The 25,477-nt window shown below is 38.3% G+C and overlaps 1 protein-coding gene across 1 annotated transcript; it reads left to right on the plus strand.

The window, feature by feature from the left end:
• Positions 1 to 20,895: 20,895 nt before the first annotated feature.
• pou3f1 (POU class 3 homeobox 1) lies at positions 20,896 to 23,856 on the plus strand. Its single transcript, XM_052578260.1, has one exon. The coding sequence runs from the start codon at positions 21,119 to 21,121 to the stop codon at positions 22,223 to 22,225; it is 1,107 nt and encodes a 368-aa protein (XP_052434220.1). The 5' UTR covers positions 20,896 to 21,118; the 3' UTR covers positions 22,226 to 23,856.
• Positions 23,857 to 25,477: the final 1,621 nt, after the last annotated feature.

Raw genomic sequence — 25,477 nt, forward strand, 5'->3', positions numbered from 1 at the left:
GATTCTGAATCAGAATGCATAAGCGGGTTACATCCCCCCTCATCAAATTGCACAAGGGGGATCATGCTAAAGAATATCTTAATTCAAGACATGCACTGTTTTTTTCATGGCAGCTCAATCTAAGACAGCACACGACTGATTTTATTTGTGTGTACGTATGTGTGATGGATGTGAAATATCCAGCTTTAGAAACATTTCCTCACTCAGGCCTGTGTGCTGTGGCTTAAGGAGGCGGTGAAAGAATCCACTGGGTTGTTTGGTTCAGTAGCTCATAAGACCCCTACTCTTCACGCTTTTCTTTTCTCATGCCAAGGCTGGATCTGTGCTCCCAGCAGAAAACTTTAAGCCAGTATGGTGTGGTTCAACAGGTGCAGAGCTCTCTCGCCTGATCCGTGGCTGCAGGGCAGAGACAAAACATGTAGTACCTAAAATTAGTCTCTCCGGGAAGATGAGTTAAGGTTCTTCTCTTCACACCTTTACCTGGTAGGTGGATCCGTCCTGGTTTCAAGACTATGGGAGCTGTCATTGGAAATACACATGTCATTGAGGCAAGACGTTAATTGCCTTCGCGGGGTGGTGCGACGTATGCTCAGGTGTGTGTAGTCTGGCCGCAGCTGCGCAAATGAGATTTGGATATTCGCCAACGGTGTCTCCTTGCTAGAGATAATTGACCTGCGGGGTCTGCCTCTGAGCTGCCCGCCCTCTCTCCTCTACAGTCCTTGACAGTCTGGGACCCTCTGATTGGTCGGTAGTCAGCATTAAATGGCAGCCCTCTGACCCAAGCCCCGTTCCCCCACCCTTTCTCTTCCTCAGCTCCTTCACAAGGACATACAGGAGCTGAGGTGGCCAAATCAGCGGCGTTCTTTTGCTCTTCTGCATGTCCCCCCACACCTTCAACACACACACACATATGCTTGTACACCTACTGCTTAGTCATTTGTTTCTGTTGTCACCCATCCAGGTCTTAATTAGCTGAGAACATCTTGTTTGGACCTGTGTCCGTATCCCAGCTACAGCAGATACCGCTGTTCACACTTTGTTGTTTATGTTTGATAAATTAAATTTAGCCCATTTTAGACACTTCCTCTATGAACGTGGGGTTTCTGTGCAACTTGTGTCACCTCACAGAATTAAAAAAATGAAAGATTTCCCAAACATTATGGCAGTCTTCATTGGTTGGACAAGCAAGTAGTCCTGCCCCAAACTCATGATATTGGTTACGCTACTCAGTAGATACAAAACCTTAAAGAATAATTGTTATTTTTATTTTTTTTGGACTTATCATCAACTACAGGAACTTTTGGATTTTTTTATAGACACTTTTTTCATTCTCTCTTTAATCTGTAATGTCTAACAATATCAATATCTCTCTTCCCCCTTTTTTGTTGTAATGCTTTGGAACATGTACTGTATTTACTTTTAACTAAAATTTTCTCTGAGTAAACTCCTAATTTGCTGCTTATTAATGGTTAGTAATGTAGTTGTTAAGTTTAGGTATTGGGAAGGATTAAGAGATCTAAAATATGGTCATGTAGAATAAGGCATTAATATGTGCTTAATAAGTACTAATAAACAGCCAATATTCTTGAAAATATTAGCAAGTTATGTGCATGCTAATAAGCAACTAATTAATAACAAGAATTGGTCCTTGAAAAAGAAGTGTTACCATATATATATTGTGTTTTATACCACTCTGACATGGAAATGACGATAATGTCTCTTCAGTCTCTTCAGTGACACATTTCTCTCTTTTGGTAAAATTTGTAAAATTTGGAAAAATGAAGGGCAAAATTTTTGGTTTGGCGTAAGTCAATTATTTCTATATTTATGTATTAGATTAATCATGCATTAATCATACATTCAGTGTTGAAATGATGTATGCTATATTTCTAAATTTGTAATTAATTCATATTTTCATGATGGATTTTCTGGGTATGAGACAATGGTAATTCAATCTTGAAAGATGCAGTGGTTTTAATGTGATCCTGTAACAAAACAAATTTGAATACAAACTTAAACCCCTAAGACATGAAAACTCCCTAAAGTTGAATGAACACCCAGTTGTAGCTTAATTTAGCTTTGGTATCGACAAAAACATTACTGTCTATTTTCAAACTGTTGAATTTTTTTTTTTTTAATATTTTTCAATGTCCTAAAAGTGTTTTTGTTAATTTGACAAAAATTAAATCCTATTCTTGCATCAGAATTATTTTGACCCAGAAGGGACTCTGAGGATGCCACAACAGCGCTGAATACCTCCCGGTATTGTGGTAGGTGGAACCCTGGAGAAAAGCACAACAGTAGGAGGTTAGAGTCGTGCAGTTAAGTCTGCATCCTTAAAGTACAAATTGATTACATATATGTATATGCCCGTTGGGCTTTGCAAGCGCAGCATTCATGTGTGCTGTTTGTGTGGGTGTGGTGTAACCAGATCAGTCTCTGTCGTAGAGCCCCTCTGCTTTGCGGAGAGCAGCGCTTGTAGAGGAGGGGGAGCGCTTAGTGTGTTTCATGGTTAATTCTGTGTCAGTTAGTTGACTGCTACCTTCCCTCCAGCTAAAAGTGCACAGTGAAACACAAGCCCAAAGAAATCCTCTGGCTTTGACAGCCGAGCTGTTCAATCATTTATCTGTAGGCCCGGGGCCATGAATCAGTGTCAACAAACATTCCATTGAAATCATATCAAGCCCGCTCTGTTCTGCTGTTTCTTTCTTTCACACTCTCGCACTCCTTTCTTTCCCGCTCCTGCTGTCTCCCTATCCCTTTTTCCTCTTTTCATCCCCACAAGGCCCCTGTGTGATGGAACTATGTTTTCTTTAGTTTGACATGGCCCAACTCATTACCAGCTCCACTGAGAGCTTATACTGTGAGGATTTTTTCATCTCTTTTGGGTCTTAATAGCATTTTGACCTGTTGATGAGCATATGATATCATATATCAAATGTTTGATTCTGTTACTGTACATTCTGAGGAAACAGCCTTTAGTTAATTTTTTTAAGGCAGAACATACTAAGCAAGCATTTATGACCACCAATCTATGCTGACATATTTATATATGTTTAGTTACATGGTTATTACATAGTTATAATCTCCCTTAATTTGTTATTTAAGATTTTTTTTTGTTCATCAATATAAATGTTTGGGTATATAATACTTTTTAGTGTTTGTAAAAATATGTATTTTATGCTCACCAAGGCTGCATTCCTTTGATCATAAAATACAGTAATATTGTGAAATTGTCACAATTTCAAGGATTTGAATTTAAAAAAAAAAAAATGTAGATTTTCAGCAGCCATTACTCCAGTTTTCAGTGACAAATGATCTTTCAAAAGTAAGATTCTTCAGAGTAGAATTAGAATTTAGATTTTAACAATGTCTTGAATGAATGCATCCTTGCTGACCCTAAACGTTTCATCACTAGTGTCTCTAAATTGTTTCAATATTTGGGCTAATTTTCTACTAAAATGTAATTTTGTTGTATAAAATTCTATGCCATTTTACTCATAGTAAAACTGAGTATTATGAATTCTACAAAGTGTAATGTAGGACAATTTCAGCAAAGGATTACCTGGGGGGAGAAATGCAAAAATGAACACTCTCTACGTTCCTCTATTCTTCTCTTCTTTGTTGATTTCTATGAGCTTTGTCTGGAGGGCCTTTATGCTGATTTGGAGGGTTTTAAGCAGGTGAAGTGGACAGAGGGCAGTGTGCTTTTTTTGGCACTTCCTGCGCTTGGGGCAACAAACGCTGAAGCCGAATCACTCTTCCTGTAAGCTTCCCTCACTGTATGTATCCTCAGAACCACCGTGGACCCTAGAGACGGCCAGACCACAGGAGTGTGGAAGTGAGGGGGAAAAAATAAACGAATACAGCAAGCTTAATTATTAAAAACACCCTAAACTGATCCCTCCCATTTTTTTCTTCAAGAGTGAAGCGTATCCTCCCCGGACTTTTGGTTCAGGGCTGAGCTCTCTTTTGCTCTGTTTATGTTTACATCCCCTCAGGTGGCGAAGGCAATTCGGTGCCTCGTGGATCCAACATATCAATTTGTCTGTGCACGGTTGGGCCTACCTCTGCTGGGATTGCAACGCAGCTCAGAGCCAATAACTTTGATCATGCAAAGTCAGATTGTTGATGGGCAGCGTCTCCTACAAAGCTCGATTCTCAGTCCTTGCTGCTCTCGTAGTGAAGGTATCAAAACAAACTTGGCTTCACAAAACGAGAGATAAAACAGATACTAAGTGCATTGGGCTTTTAGTTCTTTTAGTTCCTCTGAGGAAGGAGCGTAAAGTGCTTGCCAGATTGAGGGATGCTTGAATCCAAAGGCCTAGTTCTTACTCTCCCTCCCTGTCTCCTTTTCCCTCAATCTTTTTCTCAGTTTCCCATCCCACCCACTCAGTCTTTTAGCGTCTGTGATATGGTCCCCGACGCTTGGTACAAATGAAATCTATTGTCCAGTAGCTTTCAGGGAAAGGTGATGCTTCAAAGGGATGTCTGAGTTATTGTCCTCCTCCTCCTGCATTGAGCTGCCTCTCTCAGACAGTCACTCGTACTGCTTTTCTCGCTTGCCAAAGAGCGGCACTTTCCACTTATCCTGATGCTCTGTGAAATGAACAACATGTCCTGAAGGTTTCATAAAGACAGGGTCTTCTAAGAATATCTGTTAACTAACTGCTCTGTAAACTGCTGCTGGGCGTATTAATATTACTGGCATAGTCTTCATTTCTGAAAAAAAAAAAATGTTTATCTCATTTGCTGGTTTAGTCCAGTACAGGTTATCTAGTACAGAGTAATGATTGTATTATTTCTGCTTTTTGACCCAGTAAATTAAATTCAAACTTAGCATGCAGTGTGAATTTTGAAAATCAATCAATCAATCAACCACTATTATCATTTTATTGTTCATCTTGTAAACTACTTGTATGAATCTTGCATTTGAGTCCTTCAAGAAACCTGTGTATACATAATACACAGACTATTACACAATGATTTTCGGAAGGTTTGACATGGGTCATGAATTAACAGGGAGCTCTGTGCCTGTGCCAATTGGCAAAGAACCCATAACAAGTTTCTGACCCAAACTGGAATAATGCCCAGCAGAAAATCAAAGCCCACCTCTAGATCATGCATTTATGCAAGTTTATTTTTTATGTTTCAGTATTTGAATTAATCAGAGCACTGCTCTACACTTATAGCACGAGCTCAATTTATTCATTGTGCATTGATGCAGGCTGCAAAGTTAAAATTGCTGTGATGTATTAAAGATACATACAGTTTGATGTACTGAGCTACTGTAAAAGTGCAAAAAAGTAGTACTTGAGATTTCATGCACCTTGCCATGTGTTTGCAAAAATGTGATTTGGGTAAATGCAATCACAAAAAAATTATGTCCAATTTTTTTTTTTTACTTTAAAGCTAAAACTAAACAGCGTATATTATTTTCCTTTATGAAAACCTCATATAAATGTCTGTATTAAGTGTTTGTGAACATGGTAACGGAGAGCTGCTCACACAGATGGCTCCCAAGACAGCCTTTCAATTACTGCAACAGTTTAAATGTCCACGTCTGATTGGAATGTGCTGGGAATAGGCACAAAAGCCCCCGCATGGATCGGCTCCAAGTCATTGCCACTCACTCTGTCAGTCTGGACGCTCTCCAAGGTTATTTCATCGATGGCTCCTGCGTCTTCCAATTCCCTCGACCCCTGATAGTACACAATACACTTTCTCCCTCTCTTTCTTTCTCCCCTCAAACACACACACAATCATTGATAAAGTAAACCACCCTCCTAATCCTGTATTACTTTGATTTATGTGTTGTTTGTTTTCTCAAAGCAATTAGATCACTTATCAAATTACTGGTGTGGAGTTAATATAATACATTTTATCTGTGGCACTTTGAGATTTCAGCTCTGCTGTATGTTTGTTTCAGTTCATATATGAAACATAGATTGCACGTGGGTTCAGATAAATGTAGAAAATACCGTTATTGTGACACTTGCAACAGTACTATTTAGTGAAGGCTCTAAATGTGTTCAATTTTTTCATAAATGCATGAATGTGAATGATGACAACATTTTGTTATGTTAGTTGTTGTACATATCAGAGCACTTTCAATGGGAAATGTCTGCTGACTGTCACTAAAAGGTTAATGCTGTATCAAGTTTGAAAATAATCTACCACCTACAATATACCCTACTCTAAACTTATAGTGCTACAAAAGCAAACATGAGAAGAAGAAGAAATTCAGAAGAAACCATACCATTTTAACTTGTTTTTTATGGATTGTTGTGAATATTGTTTCAAATGATTCATACCTGAGTGCTCTATAAGTGGAGTGCTGTACCAGGTGAGCTACTGAGCATGTTTACTTTGGTAGAGAAGCCATACAAATGTAGCTGGTTATATAATGCCAACTTGAATATGTTTTAGTTAAGAAATCATGCACCATAGTAAAGGTGTTTTGAGATCGTAAAATAATATTGTGCAAGGAACCATGCAAAAATAAATCCAATTTGGTGGTGTTTTACCGGCACTAGTGTTCATTTTAGCTGGAAACTGCAGTACATTTTATATATAGGTATGTCTTTGGAGCTTTGCAGAAATGTAGTTAATTACTTATGTAGTTACTTTTAATAAAACATTGCCTTCTTGGTAGCAATATTGGCCTTTAACGGAACATTGCGACTCCTTCCACCCCCTTCAAACTCAGACCTAAAAGATTATTGAGTAGTACAAGTGAAGAGTGAGGGTAGGAGTAAGAATGCTGCATAATCTAAAACAAAGGATGCTTTTTCCAAACGAGGCGACGGGGCAGATTAGGACTGTCAGTTAGTGCTTATGGGACTTTTCCATTAGAAAGACACACACTTGTTCTCTTTACCCACCTCCTCGGGTACACCATCACTGCCATAATGAGGTAGCATGGGAAATCGACATAATACTAGCTAATAAGGTCGAGGAAGGCAGATTTTATTAGGTTAGAGGAAAACGCACTTCTCTTTGAGTGTCTATCAGAACAACGACTTAGACTTCAACAATCGGACCTTACGACGATTGAGTCCAATAATATTACGCCAATAGTGATGTAAGACAATGCTGGCAAACCGAGGGTGAGGGTGCTGAGATATGCACTGTAATTGAGCAGCTGGAGCAATCGGAGGCCACGGGACGCACTTTTAATTTCATCACTCCGTCAGCTTTTATTAAAACTCATTCGTCATGAAGAGCAGAGCGAGAGGTTGGGCCGTGCATCGGAGGCTGTATTGCCATTGCCTGGGGATTGAGGCTTTGGAAGAGTAGAAGGACTCATGATATTGGGGAGATTGATGACGAAGCTTGGTTTTTAGGCACAAGCGTCGAGAGAATGGCTTCTACATTATATACGCAAACATCAGCCAAGCCATCAAGCCCATTTGTTACTGTCTAGGGAGGTCAGTGAAGTTGGGGAACGTGAACTGTGGATGAGCCTGCATGAGAACGTAAAAACCCAAGTCGGATAATTATCAGTCACATTGATCCAAAGTCTAAGTGCAGTGAATTCACCCAGTGTATTGAATTGCCGTTAATAGCTGTTTTTCCTTACAGGCTAATGAGATTACTTCAGGCTGCCGTCATTCTTGTTTTGTTGGTTGAAGAAATAGAAGGCCTTGTTTGTTGCCAGCATTGTTTGTTGTTGCGTCGTGTTTTGTTTCCACAAGGGACCGTAAAAGAGGGCACACATATTCTAGTTAGTTCTCAGATAGGTCTGATAGCTTAGTCTTGGCACACAGTTTTTGAAGTGTCATCAAAGTGTAAACCCCCGTCTCCCCTCCTTCTTTCTTTTCCTCTGAACTCTCTCTGTCCTCTATACTGTCATCCCACCGATCCTCGGCAGCTCCATCACGCCTCCTTCAATCAAAGCAAATTAAATGATTCATTATTTCTTCCCGCCCACCAAAAGATGTAGAGACATGAAAAATAAAAGAAAGGCAGTAGTGAGAATGGCTTTTACATCTTCTCCTATTCATGTTTTCACACAGTACATGTGTGCAGCTAAAGAACGAACCCACAAATATGAAGGGGAGAATAAAATGAAGTGTGACAACATATGAATTTCAAATTTGCAGAGAGACATCAAAGTGCACCATCCTGGGTGCCTTCGACACGGACTCACACTGATTTTTAATCCGGTCCCCACGATTGTATCGCCACCCTAACGAAGAGTTGAGCGGGGCCCTGCCAGAGAGAGTGGCACCGGGCAGAGGGAGATAGAGAGAGGGAAAGATCAGAGACGGGAGAAAAGGAGATGGAGGAGGAGGAAGGCGAGAAGAAAGGGGAAGCTTTTCCAAACACAGGCGGCCGAGCCCTTTGTTGTCGTCTCGATCAGAGGGGCCCTTTCATCAGAGCGGGAACCGTTTCCACTCCTCTCAGTTTTGGTAAGGGGGAGTCAGAGTGTGTGTGTGTGTGTGTGTGCACACGTGCAAGTGTTTGGTGTTGGTGCGTACCTCTCATACATCAGCATCCGAGGACTTCAGACTCTGTTCAGACTTCGGTTATAGTTTAAACATGTCACTGTATGAATATGTAATTTTTATTTAAAGCATCTCTGAGAATAAGTAGACAATTGTAAGAAAAGGCATCAAGTTAACTTTTATATAACCCACACAGCCAAATGAACTAATATATATACAATATATATATATATATATATATATATATATATATATATATATATATATATATATATATATATATATATATATATATATATATATATAATTATTATTATTATTGTTATTATTATTATAACGGCCAACAAAAAAAAAATTCTTAGAGGACATGAAAGATTAGTTTGCATTTTTATTTTCAAAAATATATTCTCTCAGTGAAATTGTGCTGGTTACAAAAACATTAATGTAATGTCTTAAAATGTCTTAAAACCAATCAAAAATTACAGTATAATTCTATCATCATTTATTCACCATCATGTCATTCCAAACCTATATGAATTATTTTCTTATGTGGAACATATGGAAGATATTTTGAAGAATGTTGGTTTAGATTACCATTGACTTCCATTTTATTTTTTGTCCAAACAATGAAAGTCAGTGGAAACTTTAAATGATTGGTTTGAGAATGTTTTGTATTTTTGTACTTTTCCTTTAATTTTGTTTTATATTATTATTATTATTAATCCAGGAATATTGAATGTACAATATGTCACCTCAATTACAATTTGTCAGTCATAAACTTTACCAGATTGACCTGCCAAAATTTTTTCAAATTGAAATCAAATTAAATTTATGCATTTAGCAGACGCTTCTATCCAAAGCGACTTACAGTACATTCAAGCTATCAATTTTTACTTATCATGTGTTCCCAGGGAATCAAACCCCCAACCTTGTTCTTGATAACACAATGCTCAACCAATTGAGCTACACTAACACAATTTTATATTTAATATTAATAAAATTTAACACAATTTTAATATTTGCTTCCCAAAGCCATTTTTACTTAAATTTGTCACTTGAGGAGTGCTTATATTGGACCTGCTTATAAGCATAACAAAATTGTAAAAAAAATGTGTAGATACACTTGTGGAATAACTGATGCAACAGCTTTCTGAGCCCACGGTGACAGTGCAGAGAGACAGAACTGACATAATACAGTACCAGCAGCACTGCTATAGAGCCAGTCAGTGTGGCTTAGCAACTAGAGGAAGGAGAGCCAAGCTTAAGTGAAAGCATGAGAGAGTGTGTTCACAGCAAGTATACTGCAAGGAAAGCTGCCTCCAAGCAGTGTCAGGGGGTCAAATCCTAAATGGCTTTTACACATTTTACACACAAACACATTTGCTTGCTCTCTCTGTCAAACGAGAAGCTTTACTACCAACACAAATACAGGGTTAAAGGATCTGAACAAAGTACAAGTACCCTTGAGTACAGCACCCTAGATTGCTTCAGAGAAACTGTCTCTGCGGGTAGTGACTGTAATTTCCACTAAATAGTAGGGGGAGAAGTAACATACAAAAACACACCTTCTACAAAATATAACTGTTTTACTTTTTTATTGTGTTAGAGGCATCCTGAAACTTACATCACACTTTAAATCATCAAATTATCAAACACCTTTTTAACATATTAAACAAGGAGAACATCAGTAACAATAAACATTATTAGTAGTAGTAATATTTATCTTAAAAATAATAATAATAATACTTTATTGCTTTAATAATATTTATTTTTAACAATTATTATTATTGTGCATTTTTATTATTGTTATTGTTTAAAATGAATAAATATTGATAAATGCAGTCTGTTCAATGTTTGTGTATGTCACAGAGAGAGAGAAAGAGAGATTAAAATATTGGGATGTGACACTTTTGGGAACAGCATGCCCCCTGGCCTTACCTGAGTGCATATGGTACGAAAGGGGCCTACGGGCACCACACCTGTCCCAGTCTACATCCTGCACATGCCGCCCTGCAAGATACAAAGAAGTGTAAATGTGAGTCTGCATAGTGTCACCTCACTTAAAATGAATGAACACATTTGCACACCTTCGTTCCTTAAAGCGCACGTTTGCCAGGAAACAATATCCTAATTTATACCAGTGTTAATCATAGGTAATGTGCATAAATCTGCACATGACTTCACACAAATAGCCCTGTTGTTTTTCGCTTTCTGGCAAAATCCTCAAACATCTAATAATTCAGAAGCTCAGGTTTGTGTCACAGTAAATGTATGTTCCTTGTTCCTTACCCCCATGCAACAGAAAAATGTCCTGATGGCCTAACAGAGCAGGGACTCTCCATTGATAGTTTTCACGTGACGTCACACACTCATAGGAACACTCACCTGGAGGGCAAAACAAACCTCTGCTCCACTGGCAGCCAGTTATTTTCATACAGTTTGCATTAAGTAGTAATGTAGTAAAACGCAGATATTAAAAGGTGAAATTCAGTAAACACCTTGTTGATTGCATCCATTTTGTACAGGCAAGCATATGAACCCAGAAAATAAACACAGTGTGCAAAGTTTCACATTAAATGTTTTCCCATAGAAAACCATTATAAGGAAAACACTGAACCATTAAGCCGACTACGTTCATATTCCTACCTTATCTGCTTGCCTATGTAAACTATATATCATTAATATAGTGATTACTGAATTTTTGATCTTTTAATATTTCTATTTTAAATATATTAAGACACATTTAGTGCTTTTACAATGTTTTTTCTCACTGTTTAATGATTGAAATATTGCCGTGGGTGTTTAATATGGATTGCAATTGGCCAAAACTTGCATTTTGTTCACATACGTTTGTTTTATTCTTTTGAGAGGTGATCTAAATATGTGCGGCTGTGAAACAGATGGAAAATTGGATAGGCTTAGGCTGCAGTTCTATGGATGTTTTGCCCTCCAGGTCTTCGAGCCGGTCACATGACTAAATGCTGTCAATTGCATATACAGTTAAAAACATTTTTTTAGTTTGTGAAGTCAGAGTAAAAATTTAACTGAAAATCTTTCATAGGCCAGTGGTTTTCAAACTTGTTCCTGGGGATCCACAGCTCTGCACATTTTAAATGTCTCCCTAATTTACACACCTGATTCAGATCATCAGCTCCATGAACTCAAATGAGTGTATCAGAGACATGCAAAATGTGCAGAGCAGTGCGTCCTGAGGAACAGGACTGAAAACCATTGTCATAGGCCCACAGCTGCATTGAGAAAGGAGGTGTGACTCAAAATCTTGTTCCCATGGGCATTTGAGGATGTTTAAGGGTTTACATGCTTCATTTCTTTTTCAAGTCAACTTCATCCCCTTAACAGGAAAATACGATATATAACATGTTACATATGTTGTAATATGTAATATATAACATGTGTGTGTGTGTGTGTGTGTAGATAAATAACATTTTAGATATATTAAAATAGAAAATAGTTATTTTAGATTGTAGTAATATTTCTAAATTTTTTACTTTTAATTTTTTCTAATCAAATAAATTCAGCCTTCATGAGCATAAGAGATGTCTTTCAAAAACAATAAAAACTCTCCCCAAGCTGTTGAACAGAAGTGTAAAATTAAACCAAATTTTTTTTTAATCATTTAGCATTTCAAATGCATTTTTTTTATTAATACTGTAGTTTGTTAACTTAAATTATTCAAATGTTATTTTTTTCTAATAGTAACTGTAGTAACTAACCAGCATGGTGTGTATATAATTTGACTGATTTGAATATTTTGCAATATTCAGAGAAAATGCATCACCTTGTAGACCTGAAAACATTGGATTACAAGTATCTGAAGTCCAATCTTAAATTGCCCATGAGTCTACATCAAATTTCAAGTCACTTTCTTAGTTTAAGTGTGGCTTCTCTTCTGTCAGAAAGCTGTTAGTACAAGAGAGAAGAGTGTATGTATGTGTGTAAGGACAGTAAAGCGATAGAGATGTGCCTGGTTCAAGAGTGTAAGAGAGAGAGAGATAGAGAGATGCACCGTGCACTGCCTCCGGCTACCATTATGTCTTCCATTTGTCTGTAGAAGTATGGGTCAGTGTGTGTGAGAGTGAGTTTGTGTCTGTTTGCTGTGGTTAGTGGTTAGTGTGTGTGTGTGTTGGAGGACAGAGGCTGTTCTCATTATCATGTGGTGTGTGTGATTAGCAGGCTAGCTGCTGCAGTAGGCAGGCTGCATCGTTTACCATGCTGTCAACACTACAGCCTTCCACCGAGCCCTGCTATTACTCACCATACAACACACACACACACACACACACACACCCCGACGTGCTCGCTGCATGTGTGGGTGTGCATGACCAAGACAAAAGCATTCGTATACATAATTTGCATAGTATCGAACTCAAATCGAATCAGCGCATTGATAATTGAGAGTGATGGCGAAAGAAAAAACGATGTTACTGTATGTTACTGAGATGAATCAACCGCAAAAGCCAGATTAACTAACAGCGACAGTAGAACCATAAATGCGTACAGTATGAATAAAGAGAAGAGATTTCTGTGAACCACACACCAGGAGTCTGAAAAGCAAATCAACAAAGATTGTCACAAAAGCATGGGTGGCTGATGGTGGCCTGAAATGATTCTTCAGCATTAGTGTGTTAAAAAATTACAAATCTTTTTAATTGCCAAAAAAAGGTTGATGCTTTCCTAAGTAACAGAAGTTCGGTAATTCAGAAAAGCTCAACAATCAGAGATGCCTCCTCTTAAAAATGCTTTCCCACCCCAAAGACGGAAAAGAAAAGAGCATGAGAGAGAGAGAAAAAGCGCATCTAAAAGAAACGGAGGGATTAGGGCTTTGCAAGAGTTTACTACGCTCATTTTGCGCGGGGACCTGCAGGATTATAGATAACAAATGTTAGCAGAGCGCTCTGACCTGCTTGCCGAGAGAAAAGTGCGTCTGTTCGTGCTAAAACAGCAGAGTCGGCTTTTGCAATGCTGCTTAAAGAAAGAAAAGAAAAGGAGTGCAGAAGAAAAAGATAAAGAGGAGTATCGAGGCGGGTGGGAGGAGTGAAAGAAGAGAACATAAGAAGAAAAAGAAGGGTTGCTTGTAAGTTGCACGCTTGCCAAGACACAGTCGGGGTGGTGTATCGCGCAGCGATTGTTAATTAATGAAGCGATTAATTGTGTCGACCGGGCGATTGAGGAGATTTTCAGCGAGGTGCAAACCTTAAGCCGATTTACGCTACAGAGTCTACAGGCTCTGAGTGTGTGTGTGTGTGTGTGTGGTACACTTTCCACTCAAGCAAACAAGCCAAATCTCATCTAAGCCTTCCTATAAACTCTTATTGCTAATCATCAGCCATGCATTCCCAGCATGCTCGGGCCTTCTCTCCCTCCCAGTCCATTCCAGGACCTGCAGGGCTGAAATTGCAGTTGGGGCCTGGGGGATTCAGGCTTTGCTATCTTGACTGACCCAAGCATCAGCTGCTCTCAGACCGGTCAATCCTCAATTAAAAGCAGTCTAATTTAATTCAGTCTGTCATGGCGAGTGCTTGACCACAGACGACATCGAGACAGGAGCACTTGGCGTCTGGTCGTGACCCCTTTTGGGCTGAAGCTGATCTGGTCACTCTGCTGTTTGCCATCACTATCTCTTAGTATCCACAGTGCGGAAACATACACATAACGCACGTAACCCCATGGCTAGAAGTTCAGTGCGAGCATATCGTGGTGATCTCAAAGCATCTGTTGCTAAAGCAGCTGTCTTGATATCATACGGTCGAATTCATACACAAACGCCCCTTGATCCCATTATTGGCTCTTTCAATGGACTTCTCAGATGTCTCTAAAGCAAGTCGCTCAGTCCTTTCTGGCCCCTTTGAGCCTAATAAAACACAAAAGCGGGAAAAACAGACAGAATGAGTAAACACAGTGGAACTCCGCGGAATGACCGAAGGGAACGATTTAGGTTCATTAGGCATGCATTAACATGAATTACTATCTAATTAAAAGGAAGCAACTCATTAATAAGTTTGGTGAGGGCTCTCTTGAGTGTGCAGTGACATGTGGAACTCTGCAGCTTTGGGCTGGCTTAGCCTCACTGTTTCTGCCACCAGGGAAGAGAGACGGCTCTTAAAATACTCTAGTGCAACAGACAGTTTACATGTGGAAACCCGCAAAGGTTTGCCAAATCAATCATTAAATATTTAAGCGGCAGAATAATGATTAAGTACTTTACACAAGGTTTTTAGAAATTCTACTGTTCCTAAGCTGAGCTTGACGAAAGAAGGAAAAGAAACAGCTGTGGGTTTTCTAATAATAATACTCCGTAAGCAGTAAACAGGTGTTGATGGAAACTACTGATTATAATTTTTAATTTGACACTTAAGCAATGCAAGCAACATACAAATGCATACATTCTGTTTTTGCAAACAAAAAATTTGCGAAATACATTTTTGTGCATGGTAGCACTAAAAGCTCATTCATTAATGTATGCATTTATTATATAAATTCTATAAAAAAATATATAGTTAATTTAATATATAATTTTTTATTTATATTTAAATGAATTAATGCATTTTAGAAAATTATAAATTAAATTGTAATTAATTGTTATTATTTACTTAATGGTCGCTTTAATTGCTAACCATTCACAATAAAAAATCAAATAAAATGTTGGATCTTTGGAAAATGATGGGTATTTCTTAAAAATATAACTATTAAATACATGAATACAATAAATTGTGTTATATATTATCTAATAACTATATTATTATTAAACTATATTATTATTAAACTAAAAAAATTATAAAACTTAAATAATGTGATGTGTATCACCTTTTTTTTTTCCTCTGCATCTGCTTTCACAGAAGGAAAATTATGTTTGCATGATATTTTCTCTATCATCATCATCAGCTTTCAGCTCCATTAGTCCTGTCAGGAGAGATGATGAAACTCGATCAGCATCAAGCTGTGTATTATTATGAACATAAATCTATAAAAAAAAGAACATCATGGCTACACTTCAAGTCAACATTAAACATTTCAGAATGTTTACGAGATGGTTAAATAATATACATTCTAAAAGATAGAAACTGAAATCATACTTTCATATGTGAATATGATCAAGACTTACTGATCAGCGTTGTATGATGCTTGATAATGACTTAAGTTGTTATAAAGTATAATTTAAGGTAATGTGAGACTAACAAGAGGCCACATATGTTTATATTAGGACTTGATTCTTAAGTGAACAAGACATTCAACAGAAATGCATGATTCAGAGGTCAAGTCCTGAAATCCAAAGAACAATTTGATATCAAGCGAAAGTGAACAGAAAATATTTGCCATTGCAATCATCCACCAAGCCTGAACATTAATGTCAACGGTTGATAAGTGAGTGGATGGGTGTAGTGGCAGCTTGTCCAACATTACAAACCCACTGCATCACAGGGATTGAGGGGAAAGTGACGTTGATTTGATTGACCATTGTGCAGGCAGACAGTGGAAGAGAGGCCCAATGTATTCAGGAGCATGCTTCTAACCCCTTCAGCCCACAAGCTGTTTACCACTCTATCAGCTGCTTACCAAGGGTCTGGCTGCCATCCATATTCAGACGGCACAAATTCCACTGCTTATCTCACAAACCCCCCTCCAAAAGCTCCCCGTTCCCTTCAAACACATACATACATACATAAACGCATCTTTATGGAAGCAAGTGGCAACTGCACACCCAGAAGGGAGCAGGATAAAGATCACCTTGAATTCAAAGCAAAGGAATGAGGCCTTGGCGGACAGAACGGACAGCGACAGGTTACGGTGCCCAACTTTGTCTGTGAATGAATGTGAGAGAAAGAGAAAAATAAAAGAAAGATACTGCAGAAAAGAAGATCTGCATTTTTTAAAAGAACGGCATTGGAAGAAAAAAAATATAATCCAAATAATAGTAATTATAGATAGAATATAATAGTTAGGAGTCTATTATAATTGTAGAAATTGGAAAAAGAAAAAAAAACATATAGTGATTTGAGATTGAAAACTCATTTTTGGAAAAAGGAAATACAAAAGCTGACGGTCAGCCTCAACAACCTGAAAATGTACAGAATGTTTCAAGTTCAACCAGATATTATCTGGAATCCACTGTATCCTAAATTTGTTTAAAAATTCCCTAGGACCAGGGTTTTTTTTAACAAGGGGACCCCTGGGGGTCTGTGAAGGTACTGCAGAGGTCTGAGGGAAAGATATATGAAACTGGATTCTCTATTAACTATTTGCATTAACATAATGCTCTGCTGAGCAATATGTAATTTAATAATGGTATTGTTTTTAATGTAAGATATTACAGACTGCTATTGTGAAAATACAGCTAATATTGTGGGGTCCCTGGGTTGGCTGAGTCTCTGCATGGAGGTCCCTGGTATAACAGCTTAAAACCTCTATCTAGGATGCTATAAAAATAAAAAATAAAAATGGTGATTTAAAAACATCGTTTAGTCTATAAAATACTAGATTGACTAATTGCACTTCTGAACCTTTATATATTCAGAATCCTATGAAATGCTGGTAATGGAAAAATTGAATGTGGGTAGCCTGTAATTTATAAATAGGGTTGGCATCCATTAAAAAGTACCGACTGCGCATAGAATTAAGTGTGATAAAAAAGAGAGGGAGAGAAAGAGACAGAGAAAGAGAGAGAGAGAGAAGAAGAAGAAGTCAGGTTAGTCTCTTAGCTGTTTCTCATACACTTTATGATTTAAAAAGGCTTGTTCTCAGGCTGTGAGGGAAGAGTACCCTTCTCTCTTTGCACTGGCCAGCGATTGAAGTTAGGAACTCACTCCATGGCTAATTGCACGCCGGTGCTTTCACATGAATATTCATGTGTGCGTCTTCAGGGCCCCGCCTAATTAGCCCAAAGATAAGTCGAGAGTTGGAGAGAGATAGCCCACACCTTTTACGGAAAGGAAAACATTCCCGTTCCATTCCCTCGGGATGCTTGCGGAATCGCCCGAGTTCATTAACCAAAAAAAGAGAGAGAAAGAGGTACCTGAAAAAGCGCAGGATGTCTGTAAATTCGTGGCTAGCCCATTACACACGTCTGTCAAAGCGAAGCGCTGAAAACAAACGGGTAAAATGGAATGAGAGGTGAATCTTTAGTGGAGCGAATCTTTAATTAAAACACTCATTTCAGTCGTTATGTATGGCACTTTCTAAAGTTGGGTGAAAATTTGTTCTTCTGTGGGACTTTTCTCCGCATTTTTTTTTCTTATAGGCTACAGTGGCCTCCCTCATTAGACACCAAAAGAGATTATTCATCATAATTATTTCCCCTTGTTTACGCATTGTTTTGTATATTTTTTATTATTTATAAGCCTATGTGAAATGGGCTATTACAGTGCATTATACACTATTAAGTAGGCCTATGTTAATGTATTATCAACTGACGCTGAAGTGTTGTTTTTAAACCGATTGTTCTGTTTAAAATGAAGCCTTTAGCTTTATTTTCTAATTTATAGTTTAATCTGAGTGTTGATAAAACATTTTAGAACATTTTTATAAGTGAATTGATGCAATACAATTCATACAAATACATATGCATTTCTGTATAAGAGTAAGCTGATACAACGTGTGAAAGAAAAGATTAAAGAAAGGTCAAAACAATGAAACTTTATGATAATGAAATATTTGCACGTGAATTGTTTCCGTTTTTGGCACCCACAGATTAGGCTGTGTAGTCTATTTTTGCTGTTTACTGAATTTACTCTCCTGTGCACTTTCACGGCCTATGGTTAATGGAGGGTTTGACCGACCAGACTCTAATTATATTCAAGTGGAGGGGGTCCCTCATGCAGATTAAAGCACGTGACTACAGACGCGTGAATCGTGAGAAGATGAAAAAAGCTAGATCTGCATGAGCCAATTTAACATTTTTGTAAACGAAAGCAAACGTATTGTACGAAAATTAAACTAAACATTACTCATATAAAGCTACTTGGATATCAAATGAATTAGTGAGATAATAAAATCACAATGTTTTAATTCAAACTCAGTCTGGTTTAAGATAAAGAAATCCAGTTTATAACAGTGATAAGTAAAACTTTTTCTTAAACTTAGATCTATAAAATTCTGTAACCAGATTTAGTACATCCTGGATACTCAAAGGCCAGAATTGTTCCCTATACTGTCTTTCATTGCCATCTTACAAAACAAGGGCTATTATTTGTCTTTTCCTGTATGGCAAATCATTCATCTCCAGGATCTGTGTGATCCATTCAAACCGCTCTCCATAGCAACCTCGTGCATCCCAGGAAAAATTCACCTCGCTCCACACAAGGCCATATTCTTTGCGAAGGAAAAAAGGAGCATCTGGACGCTTTTTGAACCAATTTCTTTCGCTGGCAAACTAAGCCAAGAGTTTGACTGTGCTGCTATGTGACGCAGCTCTATGGGCATAAATGACCGCTCTTTTTATAGACTTCCAAATGAGAGCAACTGTACAGTGAAGCACCCTCATTAACTGCGGCTCTCTGGGGCATAACCGGCCATCGTACTGCAATCGGCTATACAGTACGATTTAGATAATAATAATGAAAAAAATCTTGCCATCTGCTTTCCTATAACTTTTTAATGCCTTATATATATAAATTTAGGTTCAGGCCCTAGGTCACGCACAAAAATATATAGAATTTATAATATTATCGTGGACGCAAAACCACCGCGTTTTCAATCATAAAGAAACAGCAGTTAAAAATACTGTTGTTTAGAAATGTAGCCTAATTTAGACAATATACTAAAAAAAAAGATGTAAAGTGATTCTTATAAAAACACGTTAGTTTAGATGCCTTACTGAAGTTATAAAATAAAATAAAATAACCAATGCATAATCATTGCCCTTAAGAAGACACATAAGCTACGTGATAGTTTGTCAACCACCTGAAAAAAATCGTATTAAAGTAGCTAACGACATGATGTTTTTATCTGGTAGGCTATAAATGACGCGCTATAATCAGCTGTTCCTTTAAAAAAAAAAAAGTACAATGTCTTCTACAAGTGTTATTGCATATGTGATAAATAAATAACTGGTGGCTTAACATAACCACGCCTTTGACAGAGTGGTGACGAGCACTTGTGACCCCAAGAACATCATTTAGGTTACACTTCCATGAACGCGCGAAGCTCGTGCAGATGGACAGATAGGAAAAGCAGTGAGCAAACTTACCACAGAGAAGCGGTTTGGTTTGACGCCTGAATTCTCCTCATGTAACGGCACATTTCCTCGCAAAAGCCTGTGGAAACACCCCATAAGAGCAAGACAAACACACAAACACGAACGTGAACTAAAAAAAATACAGTGAGGTAAATAATTTAAATAGAAGTGATACCAAAAAAAATCTTCTAAAAAAGCTGTGGTTTTAGATGGAGTCGAACGTGTGCCTGATTGCGGAGTTTTAGACGACTGGAACAGAAGAGATGTAAGATTTGTTTAAAGCCCCACATTTCCATTTAAGAACGTGATTGTGTTTGCAAAGATCCCTTTCAATCTTCGCATCTCCCCCTCTCTACCCCTCAGCGTCTCCGAGGCTGCTTTGCAATTCATAGAATTGGTAATTTGCTATTGGGACAAAACGTGAAGGGAAAAATAATCAGATCAGCCGGGAAAGGAATACGGAGGAGGCCAGAAGGGAAAAAAACACTGGATTTCTCTCAAAGTTACTGTTTAGAAAAATGCTTCGAGTGAAGATACTGTCAACACACCGCAGCTTTTGTTTGGACTTTGTATGTTTGTTAAAATTTGTTGGCTTAAATATGAGTTTATTAACCCAACAACTGAAATTAACTGATTTGTAAAAGCTCAAGTGATGTTTGCTGAAATTTACTTCAAGTGAAATGTATATGAAATAGCCTACTAAAATGCCTACACACTGCATAAATAAAACGAGATGGATAGTGATTTTTATAGGCTCGGTGGTATTGTTTATGCATATATGCATAATGATGCGATTGTCTTGTATGTTACAGAGTGGGCGGTCTGTATTTCTGTGTGATGTTTTATTAATTCGATGCATGGTTCTGTGATTGTGCATTTGTTTGCTACTTCAATAACACAATCATCAAAAATAATTGTGCATGTGCATATAACTTAAATTACATTTCTGTATAAACATATTTTAATGTACCTACATACTGATCTTCATCTTTCTCGTGGGTGGCTCCTGAGATACTTTAGCATACTAATCTACTTGCAAAGAGGAGCGGTACAGTTACTAAAAGAGGCAACGCAAGACGGGTCATTCTTCCACCCCACCAAAAAGAGTACCACACTCCCCCACGTGGTTATTTGCAAAACAACCCTCAAAGCCCAATAATTTCCTACGGTTTTGCTGCTCACGCTCTCTTGACTAGCAGGGAGAGGAGAAGAAAGGGAAAAAGGGAGAAAAAAGGGAAAGCGTCTAGTGAAAGCGGCCAATTGCGAGTAACTGGGATCACGGCGCCCGGCAGCCAACCAAGCGGCCCGCGAGAAGTAATAAGGAAACCTGGTGGGCTGTAGTCGGCGAGGAACCAATGCACGCGCAGGGGAGGCGTGTCTTAGCTCTTCCCTAAGACCTCCCAGAGCAGGTTGTTGCATTTCGGGCTCTAAAGCTCAAAGATCTCCGAAGTGCTTGTCAGTTTTCTAAGTCGGAGCCATGGCGACAACAGCTCAGTATATTCCACGGAATAACTCATTGCCTTCGAACCCGCTAATGCATCCGGATTCGGACAGGATGCACCAAGGGACGACCTACAGAGAGGTGCAGAAAATGATGCACCACGAGTACTTACAAGGGCTAGCGACCAACACGGGACATCCGATGAGCCTAACGCACCACCAGTGGCTGCCCACCTCCAACACCGACTGGACCAGCGGCACCCACATCGGACAAGCGGAGCACAACAAAGGCAGCGTGCAGAGCAGAGAAGACCTAGGGAACGGCTATCACAGATCTCATCTGGTCCACCAGCCGACACAAAACAGCCACCACGGATCATGGGCGCCGGCCACAACGCACCACTTATCCCCGCTCTCGCCCGCCTCCAACGGTCACCAGTCGCTGGTCTACTCTCAGACGGGCTACACTATGTTAAGCCCCCAGCCGTCGCTGCACCACGGCTTGCGGGACCCGCTCCACGACGACGCGGGGAGCCATGATAACCAGATGGAGTCACCCCAGCAGCCGTTCAGCCACCATCAGGACCACTCTGACGAAGACGCGCCAAGCTCCGACGACCTGGAGCAGTTCGCCAAACAGTTCAAGCAGAGGCGCATCAAACTTGGTTTTACGCAGGCGGACGTGGGCTTAGCGCTGGGCACGCTCTACGGAAACGTCTTTTCCCAGACCACCATCTGTAGATTTGAGGCTCTGCAGCTGAGTTTCAAGAACATGTGCAAACTTAAGCCTCTGCTTAACAAATGGCTCGAGGAGACAGATTCAAACACGGGCAGCCCCACGAATTTGGACAAGATTGCAGCACAGGGCCGGAAACGAAAGAAGAGGACCTCCATCGAAGTCGGAGTCAAAGGGGCACTGGAAAACCATTTCTTAAAGTGTCCCAAGCCCTCCGCCCACGAAATCACCTCTTTAGCTGGCTCTCTGCAGTTGGAAAAAGAGGTAGTGCGTGTGTGGTTTTGCAACAGAAGACAGAAAGAGAAAAGAATGACGCCGGTGGGGGTCCCTCATCCAACCATGGAGGACGTATACTCACAAGCGGAGACACCCCCTCTCCATCACACGCTACAGAGTCCTGTCCAGTGACTGCTATCATAAACAGTGTCCTTGTTTGAAAAGAAACTACAATGGATTTTGTTTATCCCCTTTGTTTGATTAGGCCTATCCCAAGACATCAGAGACAGAAAGTTTGGGAAGAGTTCGCTGACAGTGAGCGGACAGTTCACGGGACGCCAGTAATTCTGAATAACGTGAAAATGCATTAATTACCGCGCAGGCTTCGCGCGCATTTATCAAATCAGTACCAGTGTTTACGAAAATAGTATCGTTTGTGCCACTCTGGAAAAAAATCGACTCTTCACCGCCGATCAAAGGAAAGCTACGAGCCACAAAAAGGGCAATGTCTCCTTGGACAAAGGAGATGGGACAGTGATTCTATTAAAGCGAGTAACCAGATTAATTATCACCGTGAATTATCTGATATTATTTGTGTTTTTCACTTTATTTGGAATGTTTTAACGTTAAGATCCTTTTTTTCTGTCTAGCGAGTATTTTACTTTAAATTCAACTAAGACAGAGGAAAATCTTGATGTAAAGAACAGGCACTTGGTCAAAACCTCCAAAACAAACAAGTGCGACAGAAACTGTTTACAATAATCATTTCTTAGCACCTGAAACCGTCTGAAGATGCATAGACGTTAAAATGGCAACATGAATACACTGTCTGAAACAATATTTTAGTCATATTGAGTTCTACTGCTTTCATTTTTTTTCCTCTTTGCATGAGGCACTTATAATGTTATTTTATTATTATTTTTATTATTTTCTCACAATGTATTTGTTCGAGATATACGACATTAATGCTTTGCTTGTTTACAGTTTCCTTTTCCAATTTCGTGTTATTTTGGACCGGCACTATTCAGCAAGTCTGCTCTAGCTAAACATATTGAGAGTGATGCGTCAAAATGAAAAAGAAAGAAATATCTCAGGTAATTTTCAGTGCCCAAAAATCGTGCTGTACTCTTAGTTCTTCTTGAATATTGGCCAATTCTTGACACTCTCTCTATGTCAGCTGTGCCCGTTTAGTTTATGTGAATTACATTTTGCATCCTACTCATGAGCCTGGACAAGGACAAAAGTAGATGTTGTTGTGAATAACGGATGTGTTTTCGGGACTTCTTTTCAGGATTGGGGGAAAAAAAAATAGGAGGCTGATAACGTTTCGTGTTGTTTCTCAAGGTCTGGCATTTTTCATTGGACTGCAGGTGTTCATCTCTCCAGTGTTATTTGAAACCGTGTGAATATACAACCTTTTCCAAAAAAGTAATAAAAATAAAAATAAATTACAAGAGAAAAGATTTTAAATAAATAGTTGTCAGGATTATTTCCAATATGTAAATATGTCGAATATGTAAACATATGTATTTGTTCTGGGTTAGTTTTGTTTTGTTTTGTTTTCCGGGCAGTTTTGTACACTTACTAATTCCAAGAAGATATTTTAATATTTCATTTATGACCATTTATATATCTATATATTTATTTCCTACGTGTGTTTGGAGCTTTTTTTGTTCGGCTCTGTTGATTATGTTGCAGTGGATTACAAATGTTTTCTTTACTACATTGGTTGTTTGTTGATTGCGAAATGTAGACTGCAAAGTCACGTTTATATTTATGTTATAGTAATATTTTATTACTTACATAAAACATATATACAAGAACACGACTTCTGTCTTTTTTTGAAGCACATTTTCACGAATATTATGGTGATGGTGAACGAAATAAAAGTTCATGAAACGACTCTCAGGATTTTGTGTTTGTTGCGATTCGAACCTTGAAAGCATTGGGACTCACACAATCTCACGCTATACTATATTGTTTATGCACGGTGAATTAATGAAAAATTATTTACATAAGAAACTACATTTTAACGTAGACATTCACACAGTTAAAATAAATAAATAAACGTTTTAATGTTTTAACCTATATTTTGCGCACTAGAAATGTTGCCCTATTGAAACATAAGCCTAATTAAAACTTCTATAAATAAAAATGTACAATCTGTGTGAGAACGCTACAACATAACGGAACTATTAGGTCTACAACAATCCATTTATCTATTGAGGTGTGTCAAACAGTTAAAGTCTAATACACCATTCATTTAATACATTTCCAGTTTTTAATTCTATAAACTCCAGTGGTTTTTACATTTTAAAAGGTATAGCCTTGTGGTTGTTCTGACTAAAACCCAGTGGATTTTGACAGTGATCTGTTTAGAACACCAAAATCCTGATCGTCCAAATTTCAACTCTTTATGGCCTTGACTATTTTCTAAGAAAAACGTTAAATACGGAAAAGGACATAGCTAAAGTCGTTTGATTTCACATGAGCGTGGAATAAGCTGTGGTAGTTTGTTTTTACCCGTGACTTGCGAATCAAAATCCGAAGATTCTTATTTCTCTTCTAAGCATCTTCTTTTGATGATGCTGATTTCCCGTATCAATTCATGAATATATAGTTGTTAGCTCTCATTAACCGTTATCGTTTGCTATGATATAGCTTATATTTCTCCTGTTTAATAACTTTTAATAAAGGCTTGAGACTAATCAAACCATATATGCTCAGGAATATAAATGCTGCTTAAAAATGAACGCGGTCATATGAAATCTATGATTAAAATGGGATGTAAATAGTGAGTGATTTAAAGAGTAAAAAATGGCATTGCCATCTTTGCAGACAGGGTCTAATTAAAATGTGATAATATTTTAAATCTGTCGATGGAAATGTAAATATTTTTCCAATTTAATAAAAGTTTTCATTAACTAGGCTTTATTATTTCTATTAGTTTTCCCAGGCTCTTCTTCGTTCAAATTGTATAAGGGCTGCTTTGTGTTGAAGAGAACGTATATTTATACAAACTTAATTAAAAATAGTTAGTTTATGTAGTAAGCTACAAATCATTTTTACAACTATTATTATTTTTACAAAACTATTTTAGTATAAGTTAATCTCAGCACGAACAAGCTTCACCAATAGTCAAAATTAAGATAGCCTACCAACTGAGAACAGGTTCGTTAGCCTTTAAAATAAACATAAGTGACAAAGTTTAAAATTCTTTTACCTTCTTTTCTATTATTATTATTATTATTATTACTCATTTTCTCTTAGACAACTAACATTTCTGGTTTGTGATAATAGGCCTATGTGATGCGAGCTGTGTGTCCAATTATTCAGGCATCGCATAGGAAGAGAAGTTATGAGAAAACTGATTCCCAAGCGCCCCCTAACGACGTAAAAAATAAATGCACGAGCTACGGTGCAATAGGTTCATGATTCAAGTTA

The sequence above is a fragment of the Carassius gibelio genome, chromosome B16, assembly GCF_023724105.1.
Source record: "Carassius gibelio isolate Cgi1373 ecotype wild population from Czech Republic chromosome B16, carGib1.2-hapl.c, whole genome shotgun sequence".
Classification (NCBI taxonomy): domain Eukaryota; kingdom Metazoa; phylum Chordata; class Actinopteri; order Cypriniformes; family Cyprinidae; genus Carassius; species Carassius gibelio.